The sequence below is a fragment of the Drosophila biarmipes genome, chromosome X, assembly GCF_025231255.1.
Source record: "Drosophila biarmipes strain raj3 chromosome X, RU_DBia_V1.1, whole genome shotgun sequence".
Lineage (NCBI taxonomy): Eukaryota > Metazoa > Arthropoda > Insecta > Diptera > Drosophilidae > Drosophila > Drosophila biarmipes.
The window spans coordinates 19,323,388-19,341,179 of NC_066611.1; the positions used below are offsets into that span (position 1 = coordinate 19,323,388).

A 17,792-nucleotide genomic window follows, 5' to 3' on the forward strand; every position below is an offset into this window, starting at 1 on the left:
GGTGGAGCCAACGGCGGAGCAAGCGAGATAAAAGCACATACGGACGCTCTCTTTCCGCGGACAGATTGTAATTTTTGTTCAGTATTATTAGCCGACGACGTTTTTATGGCTTATTGAAATCGGCCAGCGGCAGTCAAAAAGCGCGCGCTACGCCTGCCACAACTCCCGGATTCGATCCGGCTTCTATTTATATTAATATATATATATCGGAAAATGTAGCTCTCTATCGAGTGCAGCTGACTAGTAATATCCCAATAAATCACGCCTCCGCCGCCTAATTGCCGTACTCAGTGTACACATACATCAATTAAAAAGTGATCGCGCATTAAAAAGCCATTCGAGTGCAAATAATTCGTCGACAAATAGTTCATTAAATAATTCATTAAATGTGAACCAATCGTAATCCAACCAACCAACCAACCGCACTCCCCCGACCAATTTGTAGAAGCAATTGCTATTTTTTTTCTGTTCAGTTTCGGTTGCCATTTTCCACGATTTTCCCGGCGGTTCAGATTTTCCGCACGCGAGAGCCTTAATTATGAGCAATTATAATCCGAATTGCGGTTACTTCGAGGATTGCAGCTACTACACGAACAACGTGTACCAACAGGATTATTGCATGCAGCCGGATTACGAGTACAACAAGCATGTCTACGAGTAAGTACAGCCCAAAGTCAGGCCCGAACTCGGAGCACAGAGCTCGGGACTCAGAACTCAGAGCTGCGAGATCCGAAATCACAAATCGGAAAATCGGCCGTCGGCAAATGGGCAAAGTCACTCAGCTGTCAGAGTAATATTGTGAAAGGGTAAAAGGGCGGGTGAATGTGGGTTGAAAGGGAAACCGATCGCAGAAAATCATTTGTTAATTGGTGCCATTTATAATCCTTACAGTGTATATCAAATTGTTTTGATTCGAATTGAAAAACCCTAAATAAGTAGAGACAAATTTTGATAGTTCTATAGCTCTAGATATAATATAAAAATAAAATACATGCCAAAGAGCTTAAGTATTACTAAAGTGCCATTAGAAGTGGCTCTCTCTGAAGACAACATTTAACGGGCGCTAAATTTTCCACCCATCCAAGATCACTCGAAGAACATTCATTCATTAACCCCTTATCAGTCAATTGATCATAGAGCCCCTTTTTTGGGGACTTCAAGTACATGGTCATGTTGTGAATCTGTCGTTCACAGTTCGCAATCTTTCTTTCATTCACAATCGTCGGTCTTGAATGGCAGCATGAGATGGCAAATACAAGGCCCGGCAAAAATGGGGACATATGAATGTTGTGGCTCTAATAGCCAACCATCTATTGGGACTTAAGCTTAATTATCTTGGGCGAGACACAAAAGTCGGGCCTCCAAAACGCACCTAATCTAAGGCTGGAATTAGGGAACCCAAAACCTCTGCGATCACAATGATCCATAACTGAATTTTCTTCATTCAGGGGACGGCAGGTACTCGTACGCACCTGCAAGGAAGTGTCACAATATTTCCTGGAAATCGATGAGGCAATTAAAAACGATTTGATTTAAAATCAGCTAAGAAAACACAAACCGGGCTAAGAAAACACCGGCCCGGGAGATGGTGGAAAGAGAAAGGAGCCGAGCGGAGGATCAAGGCATGTCGCATTAACATTTAATGGCATAACATAATGAAATTGTATTGGCTACCGAACCGGATCGAAACGAGGTCCGTTCTCGGGCTAAGTCCCTGATTTTCGCACACTCCTAAGCCAATGTTACGGCATTGTGAATGGCATGGATTGGTATGGCATGGCATGGCATGGTCTGGGGCTGGGGATTCATCATATTCATCCACCGGCGGACTGACTGGTCGACTGGTCGGTAAGCCGAGGCAAAAAGGTGTCGGAATAACACTGCGATTCCACATACTCCGTATACCCAGATAGCATACATATATGGCACACAGCACGGCCAAAAACCAAGACCCGAGCTCAACAATGCGCATTATTTCCACTTTGTCACCTTTCCCGACGCGACGGCGGGGTTTTTGAAAAACCAAAACACATGTTTAGTGAAATCGCCTGGAAAATCACACAAACAGGAGAGCGAAACGAGGCGAGCGACTGCCACTGCCACAGCCACAGCCACTGCGACTGCGACTGCGACAGGCAAAATTTGGGTTTAATTGGGTTTGTCCATAATCGTTGCATCGAACCCTCGGATAATCCGGGATAATGCTGTTTGCCAAATAAAACCAATTCCATTTGTTTGTGCTTTATGTCATGTGTGCGGATCGGCAGCCCGAGTTCATTGATGGATCGTTCGGTCGGAGGATCGCAGGATCGCAGGATCGCAGGATATGCTGCATATACAGCCAACAGCCAGTGCTTTGTCCCGATTTCCATCTCGGAATTTCCCTGCGACGGCAGTTGTTGCTCCATATGGCAGGTTGGGTTTTTTCCTTCCGCTCTTCGAAACCCCTTTTATATTATTTTTGGAGTGGGCGCAACTTGAAGGACAACGGAACGCGGACACGCTACACTTGTCTCCCTGAAATATGAAGTTCGAAAAAATAATTTCATTTGAACGCAGAGTCCCCAACGCAAGTCACTCAAGTTGAACGTACTCCAGAGCCAAGAACCCAGAAAAAAAAATATAATAAAAAACATATAACCCGGAAAAAAAGTATAACCATCAAAAAATGAAGTCGAAAGCTTCAAATGCCTGGGAATGTGTGCACATGTCCGCGACGACGGCGACGACCGATGAGCCAGGAAGTAAACAAAGCCGGAACCCACAGGAAAAAATTCCGAAAATTCGCGGGGGTCACATATCCGACTTGCGAATCTCCTGCTTTAATTTGATTTTGTACACTTGGATTACAAAGATTGTCAGCAAGAAATCTTTGGAAATGTTTTCAACCTTTATGATAAATTAACCTTATAAAGATTTTAAGTGTAGGGGCTTGACTACTTTATTTCCCGACCAGTAAAGCACTGAAAAGTCGTCTAGCCCGAAAGGGATTCCTTCAAATGCGTTCAGTTTGCGACCCTCACTTTGCGATAATTTGTGTTTATGTTTTTTCTGCATTTTTTTCGATTTGTGTTCCTCAAATATTAATGTCAAGTCCTGGCTGAGCAGCAGGGTTGCCAGGCCATAAAACAAAGCATTATAAACCATAAATTGTCAATGTTTTATTAAACCTAAGCGTAAGAAACCCGTTTAAGTAAAAGTTAAACGTAACTAAAAAAATAACTTAACAAATATTAAAATAATTGAGTATAGCTTACCAATAAAATGAAATATTAGAAGGAAATAACAATTCTTAGCGCATCAAAAGATGTATCCTTAGATTGAAGGAAATCTGGAAAAGGAAATAAAAATATAAGTTAAATACGTTTGTTAGACTTAAGAACTCAAATAAAATGTAATTCTCAAAGTAAAAGTTTTCACCGTGATTCATCTTTTCAACCGCTCGACCACTCTGGCTTGTAGCTTTCCATGTCTTCGCTCAGGAAACTGTCACCCGCCAAATGAAAGGAAAGTTTTTCACCTTTTTTCGCTTAAACGGCGCTGTCAAAGCGACGGCCACTTGCCAAGAAAACGCTGAGGAGCTGGACGGGGAGGTGCTGGCTAAAGTGGGAGTGGGAAAAGTAATAATGTGGGAGTTCGGGACACAGAGAGTGGCTGTCTCTGCATGTCAGCCCCATTGTCAGGAGAAGGTGGGGCAAAAAAAGTATGCAGGGGCGAAAAAAACGGCCAGAAATTGATACATTTCATACAGTTTTGTTGCAGTTGCCGCTGCAGTCTCAGTTTGCCGGGGGACGCGTGACTTTGTGACATTTAATGCCAGTTTGTCAGCCGGCTTTTTGTCAGCGGCAGGCATCGCATGCACTATATAGGCTATCCGGATGCGAAAATAACACAATGAAATTTGCATCCGCGACAGCCATTAGTCGTGGGCCATGTGCCCGGGCCGTTTGATGGGCCTATAATGAAGCATGTGATTGCCTGAAGTGTCACGGACAAGAGTCCCCGGGGGCGGATCGGGGGTCTCAAGTTGTTGTTGGCACAGTTCGGCGGGGACACGACACCACACGGATGCCTAGAAGCATATTTGATATTATTTTAATGTTATAAAATTCATTTAGATACCTATTTCATCTGTATTAGCCAGCTCAATTAGCCGTCGGCTGGCCAGGGGATTCCTCCCTCACCGATTGCAGCTCAAATGGGATGGTAATAGACGGCATCCTACAATGACCACCACAAATGGGCAAGGTGATGTTCGAAAAAATGAAATTAGGAAACAAAACAAAGCCGAACAAAGCGGCGAAATGGCCATTTCGCACGCTGGGCCATTCATACGGAATATATATGAATGCCATTTGAAGCGGGCAGGGAATCGCCTCGGCATTTCGAATAAATTGCGAATGAATCGGGCTGGACTGATGGCCGGGGATGCCCCCGCTGTGAAGGAAGTAGGAAGTGTATGTGCAGAGGAAGTTGGCCGCTCTGCACCCAGTTGACCAACTGACCCGGCAAACTCGGACGCACCGGCACAGTGGGATGCGCAGCGCGAAAAAACGACTTGGAAAGACCAGGACAGGCTGTCGGGAAACCCATTTGTCAAGTTACGGGGCGCTACTCATGGATCCGATCCTCACAGCTGCACAAAAGACATGGGATACGCACACGGATGCCGATACAGATACAGATACAATGGCCGGAGGCATCCTGGCCTTTCATCTTTTTTATTAGTCAATGGGCTGGTGAATGATCCAACCTCTCCTGAAATTGTAGAGAAAACAAGAAAGAATTAGGAAGTAATCTTGTTGCCTTGCTTAAGTTGATCAACGGAACTAATTCTTAACCATATTGATTTATTCCATCGCACCCAGAGATCCACTTAGATCCAGCAGAACAGCGAAAGGATACTGACTTCCCCTAAGCTGACTTAAGCCACTGATGGATTGCTCTCGCCGGCAAAGACAGCGAGAGAAATCGACTTGGGATTGACTTCTAAATGCAAATCTCCTTCTCTCGATCATTAGGGATCACGAGCCACCCCAAAACGATCCATACGATCGACCCGAGGCCTAGCCAAACAGATGCCCAGCTGTATTTGCCAAGTTACGCATCTTGAAGATCCTTTTTTGACTTTTGTCCTGCACGGGCAACGCCTTCTTGCTGTGATCCATCCCCCTTACATAATGTATTTGGCAATAGAGCAAACAAATTACCCGGAATCAATAGAGCAGACGCAGAAGATACACGATCACGCCGGCACAACTGACCAAAGGACAAAACCTCTAAAGATCAATCAGATGTTTTGGGGTGGGGAGTATGTTTACACTGCGAGAAGAGCATGCAATATGATGTACGTAGTTTATCGTAGTTTGAAAATATATATTTTCGTTTATTCTATCTAAAATTATAATTGGACTTTTAAAAATAATAATATATGTCCTCTTTGAAACATCATTTTTTAAACATGAGTAGTTAAGATAGTTCTTAAAAAATGGGTTCTAAATGTAGTATTTATAAATTATGAGACAACTAAGGTGTTGTATTATGCAATAAGGAAGCTACGTTATGGTTATTTTGATTATAACAATCAAAACACTGTCAAAGTATACATATATTGTAACACATATATTATCGAAAACATTCCCAAAACAAGATCCCTGGTTCCTGTACATTTTTTTTCTGTGTGTACCTAGGTGAATGATGCATTTCCGGCGGGGAAACTCTATGGATTCCCTTTGGAAAATTCGTTTTTACTTTTTTTTGGGTAAATCACTTCCGCGCGACGAATCGGAGACCCGAAATTGTCATGGCCGTCAATTGACAACACGAGCGGGCCAAAATCAGTGGAGAGTGTGAGCCAGGGGGTGGGGGCCATGGAGTAGAGGGTCAAAAGGGAGAGTATAAAGGCAGAACCGGAAGGTAAATTAAAATGGATGACAATGGGATGAGCGGAGGAAGGGCGCTGGGCCATGGGCTATGGGCTATGGGCGAGGGGCTGCAGCCAAACGAGCATTGAATGAACGACTGAGTGAATGGGTGTGAATAAGTGTAAGTGTGAGTATCTGTGTGAATGGCTTCGAGTGCGCAGATGTGTGTGAGTGTCGGTGTGCGTTTGTGGCACGCTGCTTGAGGCTGCTGCAACATGGCCGCCTAATTGTATCCGCGTTAAGCAAACACCTTTTGCCAAATATCTCGATTTTTTACGCCTGGCGAGGCGTTTAATTGGGGTTGTTATACTCGAATTCCCCCTCACACACACACAATATACACTCCTTTGTATGGGTCTATTTCAAAATATCCCGGGGATTGTCGCGCGGTTTGCCTGCGATTAACAAGGACAATTTGTGACATCCAACATACTTTATTGCATTCGAATGAATGAGTGGAATGGAATGGTGCGTTGTGTGTCCGTCGGATGCGAATGCGGATGCGATTGGGCCAGCACATTGTCACACTTCAAATCGCATTGCCCGGGGACAGCTGCCTCCGTTTATGATCCTGGTTCCCCGATCTCGATACTCCACTGCAGAGAGTCCTCGATGGCGACACAAGGGCCTTGACATACCAACGATCAAAAGTGGTGTTTTTTACAATAGAAACAGAAAATTTGGCGTATTTGAAGATCTAAAAAATAGTGAGAATGATTAATATACATCAGGATTATTCTTTCAGGGATTTCTAAATGTTTTATTTTTTCCTTCAAGAATTCAGGCTTTTTTTTATATTGTACAACTGTACAAATTATACCATCCAAAACTCAGTCAAATCATAGAAGATTTTAATCCAACAAATGTACCCCTGTATTCCTTTTAAAATAGAAAAATTCCGAATCAAAAGTTTTAAAATATGTTTTATATGGATATTTTAGCCATGTTAACCCTATGCATAAAATTGTGTCAGTGAAAAAATCTAATAAAATGTAAAAAGTTGCAATGTAAATCTATTGTCTTAAAGAAAAATAGTTCTATTAGTTTAAACTCTCGAAATTGGTTTGGTAGAAGAAAATCATAAAGCCTTTGCCATAAATCCGTGGAAGTTTTACTATCTTACACATTACTAAAACAGAAGCCCTACAAAAGATTATTTTCCCCTTCTTAACAAGCCCAAACAGCATTTCTAATAACCCTTTGATGCCCGCTGATCCCGCGCCCATTGCTATGCAAATAGATTGCAAACTAAGTCGGAGAAATAAAAATAAACCATTGGAATGGGAATGCCAAAATCCCTGAAAGCCAGAAGGGACGGAGGGACGACAAGGACGAGAGCTGCAATTGAAGTTGTCTCTACTTAGAGTCCAAATAGAAATAAACACTGACAAAGTAGTTTGAAGTGCGGGAAAACACGGCGAACATAGCCGGGCAGAAGAGTAAATAAATACACAAATAAGGCAGACGAGGACAATAAAAACAAACGAGTTTTTGTGCGAGAATCGAATTGAATTCGTGTGTAAATTTGAATGCCACTGCGCGCTACTCAGGCACAGATACAGATACAGATACAGTTCCACAGATATATCCGTGAGATACTTAAACTTCCTGCGGAAGCTAAACTACAACAACAGCGACGCAGGCAGAGGTTTTACTTTGTTATTGAATGCAACATCATCATTAAGCCCAGCAACAATGGCCAGCACACAGACGGCACATCGCTACACACGGGCCAAAGTGGGCGTGTGCGCAGCGTAGGGAAATTCCCCGGCGAAAGTCCTTTGGCCCTTCGAAAATTTCCCAAACATGCGCTCTGGCCTGCGGCGCTATAGCTCTGCTGCTCGCACCCGCCTGCGATTGGTCGGGCGGCCATGACGCGCCCACCGGGCAGCGACGTCGCCGGCGGCAGAGGGTATTACAAGAAAAACTCGACCCCTTCCACTCGCCATCTCCAGCTCCATTCTGCGTTCTCCATTCCCTCACAGGGATTGATGGTGCGAACGTCATGAGCGACAGTGGAGTGCCCACTTTCGGAGGGCGGATGGGTGTGGCAGGACCAGCACTGTGGAGGACCCTCCATACACATTATATAGCCCCACCACCCTATGTATAGCTGGCGCCCAGCTCACCACATAGGAGTTTTCCCTTTTTCAATTGCCCTTTGGGGGGGAGGGCTACGCCTAATGTTCGCGTTGATTATGTATTTTCGCCTGCTTTATTTTTGGCTCCCTCACTCGCTCCCTTGCCCCGTCTCTCCGCCGCCGAGTGCCCGGGGTGTGTCCTTAGAACGCCATGTATTGGCATGTGAAGGATCTGAGCTAATCATGGGTTAGCTTATGAAATCGAAATTCAAATGGCACGAACGCCGAGCGGCGGCGCCATCCTTGTATATAAGGGCTCTACTTTAGCGCCCAAGTGCTCCATAACAGTTGCCTTACACGCAAGAAATTGGATTCCGAAAAAGTCGGCCATAAAATAAAGCAAATGCCAGAGCATGATGGCATACCACTAACATGGTTGGGGCCCATAGAACTTTCGCTGTAATAAAGTTTTTATAGCAGAATTGGGCACTACACATGTATGATATGATACTTAAAGAGTGTCTCTTAGTTCAGAAATTGCTTAAAGTTATTGGAGCACTATGTTAAAGATCCTTCATTGTTATATTATCAATTTCTTTATATATGAATAAGAACTTTACCCTGAAGACTTTAGTTTTGTTTTATTAAGCCTGGAAGTTATATTTTCCACTGTGTATTTAAGTTTGCAGCGTTTTTAAAAAAAAATAAAAGCCTTATTGGTATCGGGTCAAACCAATGCTTTTTAAGAAGTAAGACTTCCCCAAATTTTTTTTAAAGAATTGGATCTTTAAAATCAATAACCCAATCCTTTTTAATTAAACCAGTTCCAAAGATCTTTGAACGTAAAGAAAGTAATCCTTTTCCGTAGTCTAAGATTTTCATCTTTTTTACTCTTCATATCACATCATATCATATCAAACTAGCCCTAGCGAAAGGGAATCCCCAGCAAATCTTCCTTATCGCCCAGGCCACTCAATGGGTTAATGATATCTGATGATATCACATTGGGTTCCGACCACGAGCGCAGGTCCTGCCCCGCGTAAGTCGGTGGCAAGTGTGTAGTTCCTGGTCCAGAGGTCCGAGAGGTTCGGAGGTCCCGAGCTGGAGAGCTGTATGGCACTGATAATGATAAATACAATATAATGACGCGGCGATTGTTGACAACATCAAGTGCAGAGCAGAGCGGGACGGGGCGAGGAGAAGAGCCGGAGTCCCCGAGTCCCAGAATCCCAGTCTGGGCGGAGGAGGGGCACTGGGAGTGGGAACTTCGTACGCCCAGGAGGTTCTCGAGGCGCTACAATGGCCCGCACGCACACAGAGACTGCGGCGCGCACACACTCTCACTCAAGTGGCACTCTTGAGAGCGGCGGAGAGAGCAACAGGAGAGAGCTAGAGCGGGACGGCGTGAGGACTGCGGCACAAGGACTCGCGCCCAGATGCCCCGTCTCGCTCTGGCGACGAATGGTGGTTGCTCTCCCTCGGTGGTTGAATGGGCCACTCACAGTGTAGCCGTATCCTTGTTGAAAAGGACATGAGAAGCCACTTAGCGCGCCCAACAAAGCCGAGAGTCTCTCCACTCGTCCGGCCGTGTGTGTGTGTGCGCGCGTATCTGTGTTATGTGCCCAATGGCAGAGGGATGCGGACACAGATACAGATACGGATGTGCCGCACACACACTGAGATACAGCCTGGCCAAAGACACCCCGAGCAGGCGACCTGGTACTTTTCTGCCGTTGGTTGTTGGTTGTTGCTTGTTGGCCGCTTTGGACTTGGACTCGTGTCGAGTTCTTGATGCCTCGTTAGTTGTTGATGACACTTCAGTTTGGAATGTTTAGAGTGCGCTGCTCCGCGGATCCGTGCAACTGAGAAATCGAGACACCGAGATATCGACCATCGCGACCGAGCGTTCCTCTTGATAGCCACACTCACACAAAGCGAACACTATGCCTGGCATCTGAACTGCCCTCGAAAGGATACTTAAAACTACCAAGTGCTTGTGATATATATCGAAAATCTACATTTTTTTTTGCGTGCTTCGGCTACCGAAAAAGCTCCAAAGTGGCGGAGAAACGCAAAAGTCCGCCCACGCCGCCGCCCGCGTCGCAGCGTCGCAAGTCGAACAGCGGCTCCCCGATCTCGCCCAGCGACATGACCACCTCGGCCACCTCCCTGGAGAGGACGCCCTCGAAGCGGGAGCGGGACCGCGAGCGGGACAACAGCAGCGGCCTGGGCAGCGCCGGCAGCTTGCCCGCCTCGCCGCAAAGTGCGATCACCGTGAGTCCCTCCTCCCCAGCCACGCCCAAGCGGCCCCTGCGCACCTCTACGCCCTCGCTGGAGCGGGAAAAGGAGCGGGAGAGGGAGCGGGAAAGGGAGCGCGAACGGGAACGGGAGCGGGATCGCGAGGAGCGGGACAGAGATCGCGAGCGATCCGCCAAGGTCTTCAGCACCGCCAGCACCACCGTGCCCACGAATACGAGCTCCAGTTCCGGCTTGGCGCCCGAACAGCTCCGGATTCCCACGGGAGCGGCGGCCTTCAGCGGATTCCCGGGACTCCACAGCATGAGCAGCCTGATGGTGCCGTCGTCGGCGGCCGTCGCCGCCGCTGCTGCCGCCCCCTTCCTGCCCTGGTCGCCCATCCTGCTGCCGCCGTGGAGCCACGCCCTCCTGCCAGCCGCCTTCTATCCGGCGGCCCTGCGAAACGCTCTGCCCGGGTAAGCTCGAGGATTCGGTTGGGAAGCGGGATAACTGGGGAGCAGTATGATTTAAAAGGGGCTTAACTTATCCAAAACTCCAGTATCTTTGATCCTTCTTTGAGCATCGAAGGGACCTTTTTAATATCATTATTTTGTTAAATATCATCTTAACTATAAAAGGAGAATATCATTTATGATCTTGACTGAAAGCTATATCATATCTTATTATCTTAATCATATTATCTGTACATTCATAACCTCTAAAATCATCGAAAAGCTTCTTATCAATAACTTATTATATTAAAACAAATATTTACCTAGAAAATTACCATATGATCTTTACATATTTTACTATATATCAAAATATTATAGAGCTTTTTCATCTTTCAAATCATGTGAAGAGTGTCCCCCAACTTCATTATAGAGCTTTGTAACTTACAAAGTACTATATAAGTTTCGATCAACGCCCCTTTATAAGTCCTAAGTTAATCCTTATCAAGGATACCAACACTTTTCCTAAGATTTAGATCACCAAATAAGAGGTTTTTGTTAAACAGTTGGTATAAGCTTTATCCAGCTAGGAGATAGTAAAATCTGCGCTACACCCACCAAAAAGTGCAGACCTAATCAGCAATGGCCCTCGCCTAAGCTCCGACTCAAGATCACACCCCTGCGAGCCCCTGCCTCCGTATCGGTTTCTCGATCCCGTCCAGCTAATGGACTTGTCCGGCTAATCCAAAAATTAGCCGAGTCCCGCAGGGCGAGCAGATACAGGATGCCAGATACCAGAGCCCAGAAACCAGATACAGGACGTAATTCCCCCGTGTCGCTGATCTGGCAAGTACTCAAGGTCCTGGCGGTTGGCGGTCGGTTCGGGAATTTCTGGCTCGTTGTTCGGGCCTGGCTTAGAAATTCCCAGTGGCCGTGGGTGAGTGCCAGGGAAACCCCAATCGGCGGCGACATGTGTGCGGCAGACTCGGCGATCCTGGCGTCACACTGTCTGGCCAAGGGAATTCCGCACCGGACGACGGGGAATGCCCCGTGTAGCGTGGGAAATTCGCGAGTCCGGGCTCTGTTGTCCGGTGCGGGAAAACTCCGAGCTCGCGTTGGGAAAACCGGAAGCAGACGAACTTGCGCCAACATGTGGCACGACCTGTTTCGACCTGCAGCCTCGTCCCGGGCTGACCTGGGCTGACCCTTGGCAGGTAGCCCAGCGCGATCCCGAGCGGATTTGCGTTTAATTGTTGATGGTATTAGGAAAATCAAAACTCGGTTGCTGGCCGGGACTAGGTGTCAATAATCCAGCGATTTGCGTGCACTTAATCGAAGTTAATTCCGGGGGAAAGGTGCGAGTTCTGCGATCTCAAAGGATGTGGGACGGTGTCTATAGGATGCACATCCTCTGCCTACCCCCCTCCTCCTTCGCCAGGGCAAGTGCGAAAATCTGTGAAAGTCAGGGCGCGGCAGGTAGGACAGGTAGTTCTCCCTTGGCATATCCTGGCCAAAGGACCTCCCTTTGTTGCACCTTCCGGCCATTCATGAGGCCGACACCGGATGTCGCTGCAATGAGCATGCCAAATGCTAAACAGGATGACAATCTTCTGGTGCTCCTTCCCAAGTCATTAATCACACCATTCGATGGCCATTTGTCGGGGGCAATTAATAAAGTATACGGAAATTCAAGTTCTTGTTCTGACAATTCATCTTTCGCCCCTAAAGAAATTTCTAAAGATGTATGTACTTGTACGTTTTCAGATATGCCAAGTCAAGTATTATTATATAAATTACGATTTAAATACATAAAAATTCTTTTTTAATATTTGAAAAATCCTATCATTATCAACTATTAAATATAAAATATGTATAGAATATAGATCTTCATCCTAAGCCCATAAAAAAGGCGTTCCAAGTAGGCTTTACTAATTTTATTGTCAGTTTTATTCAAGATTTGTTTATTATTTTAGTTTTGCAGTGACCCGTTGCAATGGAGGAATTCCTTGCCTATTTCGGGTACTACAAAAAAGAGTGCCTCCGATTCAGAGCTGACTTTTCAAACATTTGAAAGATACCACACTTTTAAGTGATCTACTCTAATTAAAACCCTCGAATCTTTTGATCTTGCAGCTTGTTCGATGCAAAGGTGCCGTCGTCGCAGCGCTCTGGCTTCCACATATCGGACATCCTGAATCTGGAGGGCTCCGAGCTGAAGAATGCCGCTGCTGCCGCGGCCGCTGCCGCCCAGCATGGCAGTGACCTGAGCCACCACTCGGCCAGCGAGTCCACCAATGGCCACGGCGGTCAGGGAGGACCCCATGCCACGCCCTCGGCGCTCTCGCCCACGCCCGCGGGCGGCTCGGTGGACGAGCACCACAACGGCAGCGGGACGGGCGGTGGCGGCTCGGATCACCACAGCACCACCGAGCACCATGCCCAGCAGCAGCCGCCGAGCCACCCACAGCAGCAGCACCACCCGCACCACCACCACCAGCAGCAGGCGGCGCACCACCTCCAGCAGCAGCACCTCGCGCACCACCAGCAGGCGGTGGCCCCACTCCCACTGGCCCACCACCAGGGCGGGCCAGACGCCCAGAGCCACGCCCATGCGAACGCAGCCGCCGCCCACCTGCTGGCCAGCCACAACGCCGCGGCTGCAGCAGCGGTGGCCGCCGGCCAATACCTGCCCAATCTGCCCAAGAACTTCCCGGGGAGCTTCGGGGACGAGATGTCCTCGTACCACCACATGGCCCAGACCATGCTCCAGCACTCGGGCAGGAGCGCGTGGATCAAGGAGAACGAGCTATACGGTGAGTTGGGGTTCTTCTTGAATGGGTTGATGGGGTATCAAGGATCTCGGATGACCATACTATAGATCTAAAGTAGTTCTAGATTGGTGTTATTTTTGGCAAACACATCAAAATATCATAAGTATATTATAAAAATATATACATAGGTTGTTAAGGATCATTAGTTTTAAGGTTCGATGGGGATAGGTAACTTCCGAAGAAGGTATAGGTTCTTATAATGGTCTTAAAGAAGTTAAAGTGATAGCAAAACCCAGAAAAATCATAATAGAATTTCCTAAAACCCCAATTAGGATCATTAGTTTTAAGGTTCGATGGGGATAGGCAACTTCCAAAGAAGGTATAGGATCTTATGATGATCTAAAAGTAGCTGAAGAGCTACATAAATAGGATTATTAGTTTTAAGGTTCGATGGGGATAGGCAACTTCCAAAGAAGGTACAGTATCTTATGATGATCTAAAAGTAGCTGAAGAGCTAGAAGACCCCAACAAAATCATAATTAAGTTGCATTGAAGTCCCAAATAAGGATTCCCAGACTGCGACTGCATTTAACCCCCGATTAACTGGCCGACTAATGATATTGCTCCGTAATTGCTCACTCACTGCTCCCGGGAGAGACGCGGTTCCTCCGCAGGGCAGTCGAGCGATGAGGCAGCTGTGTTTGCATACCCCGCGGATTCGGCAGGATTCAGGTGGAGTGACGAGCCAGGGCGTGGAGTGACGAGCCAAGTCTGATCCCGGCCCTCTTGTTTTTTATTTTCCTCACTCGCTGGCAGTTAACTGCGGATCGCAATGGGCGGGGGTTGGCCTTCCCCCTTTTAATCTTGACTAATAGTCAGTATGCGCTTCACACTTGAGGATTAGCCTTCGTGTCCTTCGCCAGGACATTCAATCGCCGGCCCGTTCGATTCGACGGCTCCTTGTTGTTGCGGCCCAAACATTTCTCGTCCTGGAAATTTATGGCACGCACTTCCGCCCGGGTCCCTCTTTCCCTTTTTTATTATTATGCCTCTTTGTTTAGCTACAAATTATAATTGCTGCCCGCTTGCCGTTTTTTTTTCTTGTCTGCTCTTTTTTTGGGAATTTTCACAGCTGTGAAGGAGTCGAGGAGGAGTCGTTTTGATTATATTAAGTTATTAATTTGTTGAGTTGTCATGGTGAGCGGATGGGTTCTTTTTTTGTGGCGGGCAACTGCAGCCAAGTCCTGGGAGGAGGGGCCTAATGGATGGGCATTAGCAGCTCCTACGACGTTTGAATTTGGCCTTTGTTTAGTCAATGGGGTAAGCTGGGGGCAATGGTGCTTAGGAAACTTATAGAATAGGCTCTCGTATTATAGTCACTGAAAGAACAAGTCTCATAAAAATGATTAGAAAATCCCTTTTATATTCCAAAATATACTTTCAAAACGGGATTTCCCCCACGAACACTCTGAAATTCCTCTCTGCGGTTGCCAGGATCCCGCCCCGGAGTACCAGATATAGCCACGCCCGGCGATAAATCACTATCTGTGCGGAACTCTATCAAAAGTGGGCGAACCGGAAGAGCCCCGACTGCCATTGATGCGTTTGAGGTTTGGCTTTTGTGTCGTCCTTTCATTAGCATCCTGGTTGCTTGTTCCTGGTTTCTGGTACAGGCCCGAAGGTCAGCAGTCAGTCGGCGGGAGATCGAAGCGATCGCAGGCCCAGGTAGACAGCGAGGGAATACCTCCCTATGCCCGACTACGTGTATGCGATCGCTGTTTGTCTCCGCCTAATTGACGTTATTAGGGTGAGACCCCTAGGGGATGGGGCAGTGGCAGTGGCAGGAGCAGGGGTTGATTTGACACTATGCATCTGGCATTTAGCATTTGGCATTGGATCGTATCGACCACAGCCTCATGTCGCGCCTAATCCAATTGCCGTAGTTGCCGTCCTGACTTTCCCCCTTCCTCGTGTCGAATTCTGCTCGATCACCGGTCCCGGAGGGGTGTGTCGGTGCATTAATTTACGGCCAAAAAGGCATTTCAATTGCTGACAAATTCCCACCCAGCTCTCTCACTTGGCCTTTGTTCTGTTCAATTTTTTGAGCTGTCTTTAGTGAAAACCCCAAACAAATGGCTGGCATTCGGGCGCCTAGGTGAACAAAAATGATGTTTGCTACTTTATGGAATCCCTAAACGATTTATTGTTCGCTTAACAGGGCATTTGGAATCTCTATTTTATTGGTAATTTTATTATGAGCAGATATCTGAACCCTTGCCTTCTCATTGCCGTTTTCAGGAACCCAGCAGCCAGCCAGTCCGGACAGCACTTCACCGGTCACCTCGGAGGTGTCCTACACCTACATCGGCTCCAATTGCCAGACCTCGCCGGCCCTTTCCGGCGACTACAAGAGCTACAGCCGGTCGGCGGACAGCGATGCACTGTCCGTGGGCGATGCCCTCCACTCCCTGCACGGCTCATCCTCGGCCAATCAAGGAGGATCCGGTGGTGCTCCCTCGGCGGCCCATGCCCTGCACAACAATAACAACAATACGAAAAACAACAACAACAACAGCCTGAAGCACGAGGGGATCAACGGAGCAGGTAGTGGCCACGACGACAGCCTCAATGAGGACGGCATCGAGGAGGACATCGACGACGTGGACGATGCCGACGGCAGTGGCGGCGGAGGAGCCAACGGATCCGACGGCCTGCCCAACAAGAAGCGGAAGCGTCGCGTTCTCTTCACCAAGGCGCAAACGTACGAGTTGGAGCGCCGTTTCCGGCAGCAGCGCTACTTGAGCGCCCCGGAACGGGAGCACCTGGCCAGCCTGATCCGCCTGACGCCGACGCAGGTGAAGATCTGGTTCCAGAACCACCGCTACAAGACGAAGCGGGCGCAGAACGAGAAGGGCTACGAGGGTCATCCGGGTCTGTTGCACGGCCATGCCACCCATCCGCACCATCCGAGTGCTCTGCCCTCGCCCCGTCGGGTGGCCGTGCCGGTGCTGGTGAGGAACGGCAAGCCCTGCCTGGGCGATGGCTCCAAGCTGGGAGCCGACTGCGTGTCCGTCTCCTCAGCCACCGCCACCGCCATGCAGAACGCCGCCGCCGCTCATCATCTGGTGGCCCTGAACGGAGCAGCCGCCTATCAACATGCCGCCGCTGCTGCCGCCGGCCTTCACGCCCATGCCCACGCCCATGCCCATGCGCACGCCCACGGCCACGCCCATCCGCACGCCCACGCCCAGAGGGCGGCCTGGTGGCCCTAATATTGCTAGGATGCGATCCGATCCGATCCGATCTGATTCGATTCGATCCGATATGATCTGATCTGATCTGATCTGATCTTCTCGGGCCTGGAGCCACTCGAATAGGTGGATAGATGAACCCTTGGTGCAATAAATCAGAGGACCAGGCCCCCAAGATCCCCGGAGAAGCCAAAAATAACTAAAACCTAAATATATTTGATACATACATAGATCACAGCTAGTTCGTAGTCTCACAGACTCCTCCCTGAGTCATTCCTGTACATAAGTCAGTGGGCAAGAGCCCCAAAACGATTCTATATATATGAACTAAACCAGCCCCAAGACCCGAGCTCAAGAGCCGTGGGTCCACTTAGTCAGGGGTAACCTCTATATAGACATAGCACCCATTCCTGAAATATAAACAAAAATGCCCATGACACAAGTATACTATTTATCTGATGTTATATATAGATATACTAATATATCATGTCATGGAGCATTAAGGTCCCATGAAATCCCCATTTTACTGCACTAAAGTTGATAATACTTATAAAATCTAGAATTAGGCACATTTTTTTTATTATTTTTTTTCTAGACTTAAATCAAAAAACATGTAAATATTAAAAAGAAAAAAAAGAGACAAGTAACTAAGATTATTCCAAAATAAAAACTTATAAAACGCAATGCAACTAAATCTGTACTATATATCTTAATAATAACTAAAAGCATAATTAGTGTTCAAATTTTGTAGAATGAATTTAACGACCCCATTTTTTTTTGTATGAATACATATATAATGTAGACACTTAGTCCTAACCGAGATTTTTTTTCGTGTGTGTGCGTGTATAGCGAGTAAAAGAAAACTCTTTGAATTTATAGCAAGTAATGAGTTCATAAATGTTAACAAACGACGGCAAATGTATTCCGGACAGAAAGCAAAGCGAAACAAGAACACTACAACTGCAAGATACATTTTAGAGATTTAATAAAAACCATTTACAAAAATTAGAAAGAAAACGCTTTGTTATTACCAAGCCGGGAATATGATGTGGCAAAATGGTATACTATTGAAGAACCCAAA

At 47.2% G+C, this 17,792-nt stretch overlaps 1 protein-coding gene across 3 annotated transcripts; it reads left to right on the plus strand.

Annotated features, from left to right (window-relative positions):
• Positions 1–158: 158 nt before the first annotated feature.
• LOC108023720 (homeobox protein vnd) lies at positions 159–16,941 on the plus strand. Of its 3 annotated transcripts, none has more exons than XM_017093354.3 (3): positions 159–657; positions 12,823–13,502; positions 15,759–16,941. In XM_017093354.3, the coding sequence occupies exons 1-3, from the start codon at positions 539–541 to the stop codon at positions 16,730–16,732; spliced, it is 1,773 nt and encodes a 590-aa protein (XP_016948843.1). In that variant the 5' UTR covers positions 159–538; the 3' UTR covers positions 16,733–16,941. The 3 variants fall into 3 exon arrangements, with proteins under 3 accessions (XP_016948843.1, XP_016948842.1, XP_016948844.1); XM_017093353.3 differs by lacking the exon at positions 159–657 and adding an exon at positions 9,836–10,716; XM_017093355.2 differs by lacking the exon at positions 159–657 and adding an exon at positions 12,630–12,708.
• The last annotated feature ends 851 nt before the right edge of the window (positions 16,942–17,792 follow it).

Bases quoted from the DNA above. Each gene is read 5' to 3' on its own strand.
- LOC108023720 (XM_017093353.3), top strand. From the start codon at position 10,154: ATGACCACCTCGGCCACCTCCCTGGAGAGGACGCCCTCGAAGCGGGAG. The intron at 10,717-12,822 runs GTAAGCTCGAGG...TTGATCTTGCAG, and splicing joins CTGCGAAACGCTCTGCCCGG to CTTGTTCGATGCAAAGGTGC. The intron at 13,503-15,758 runs GTGAGTTGGGGT...TGCCGTTTTCAG, and splicing joins CAAGGAGAACGAGCTATACG to GAACCCAGCAGCCAGCCAGT.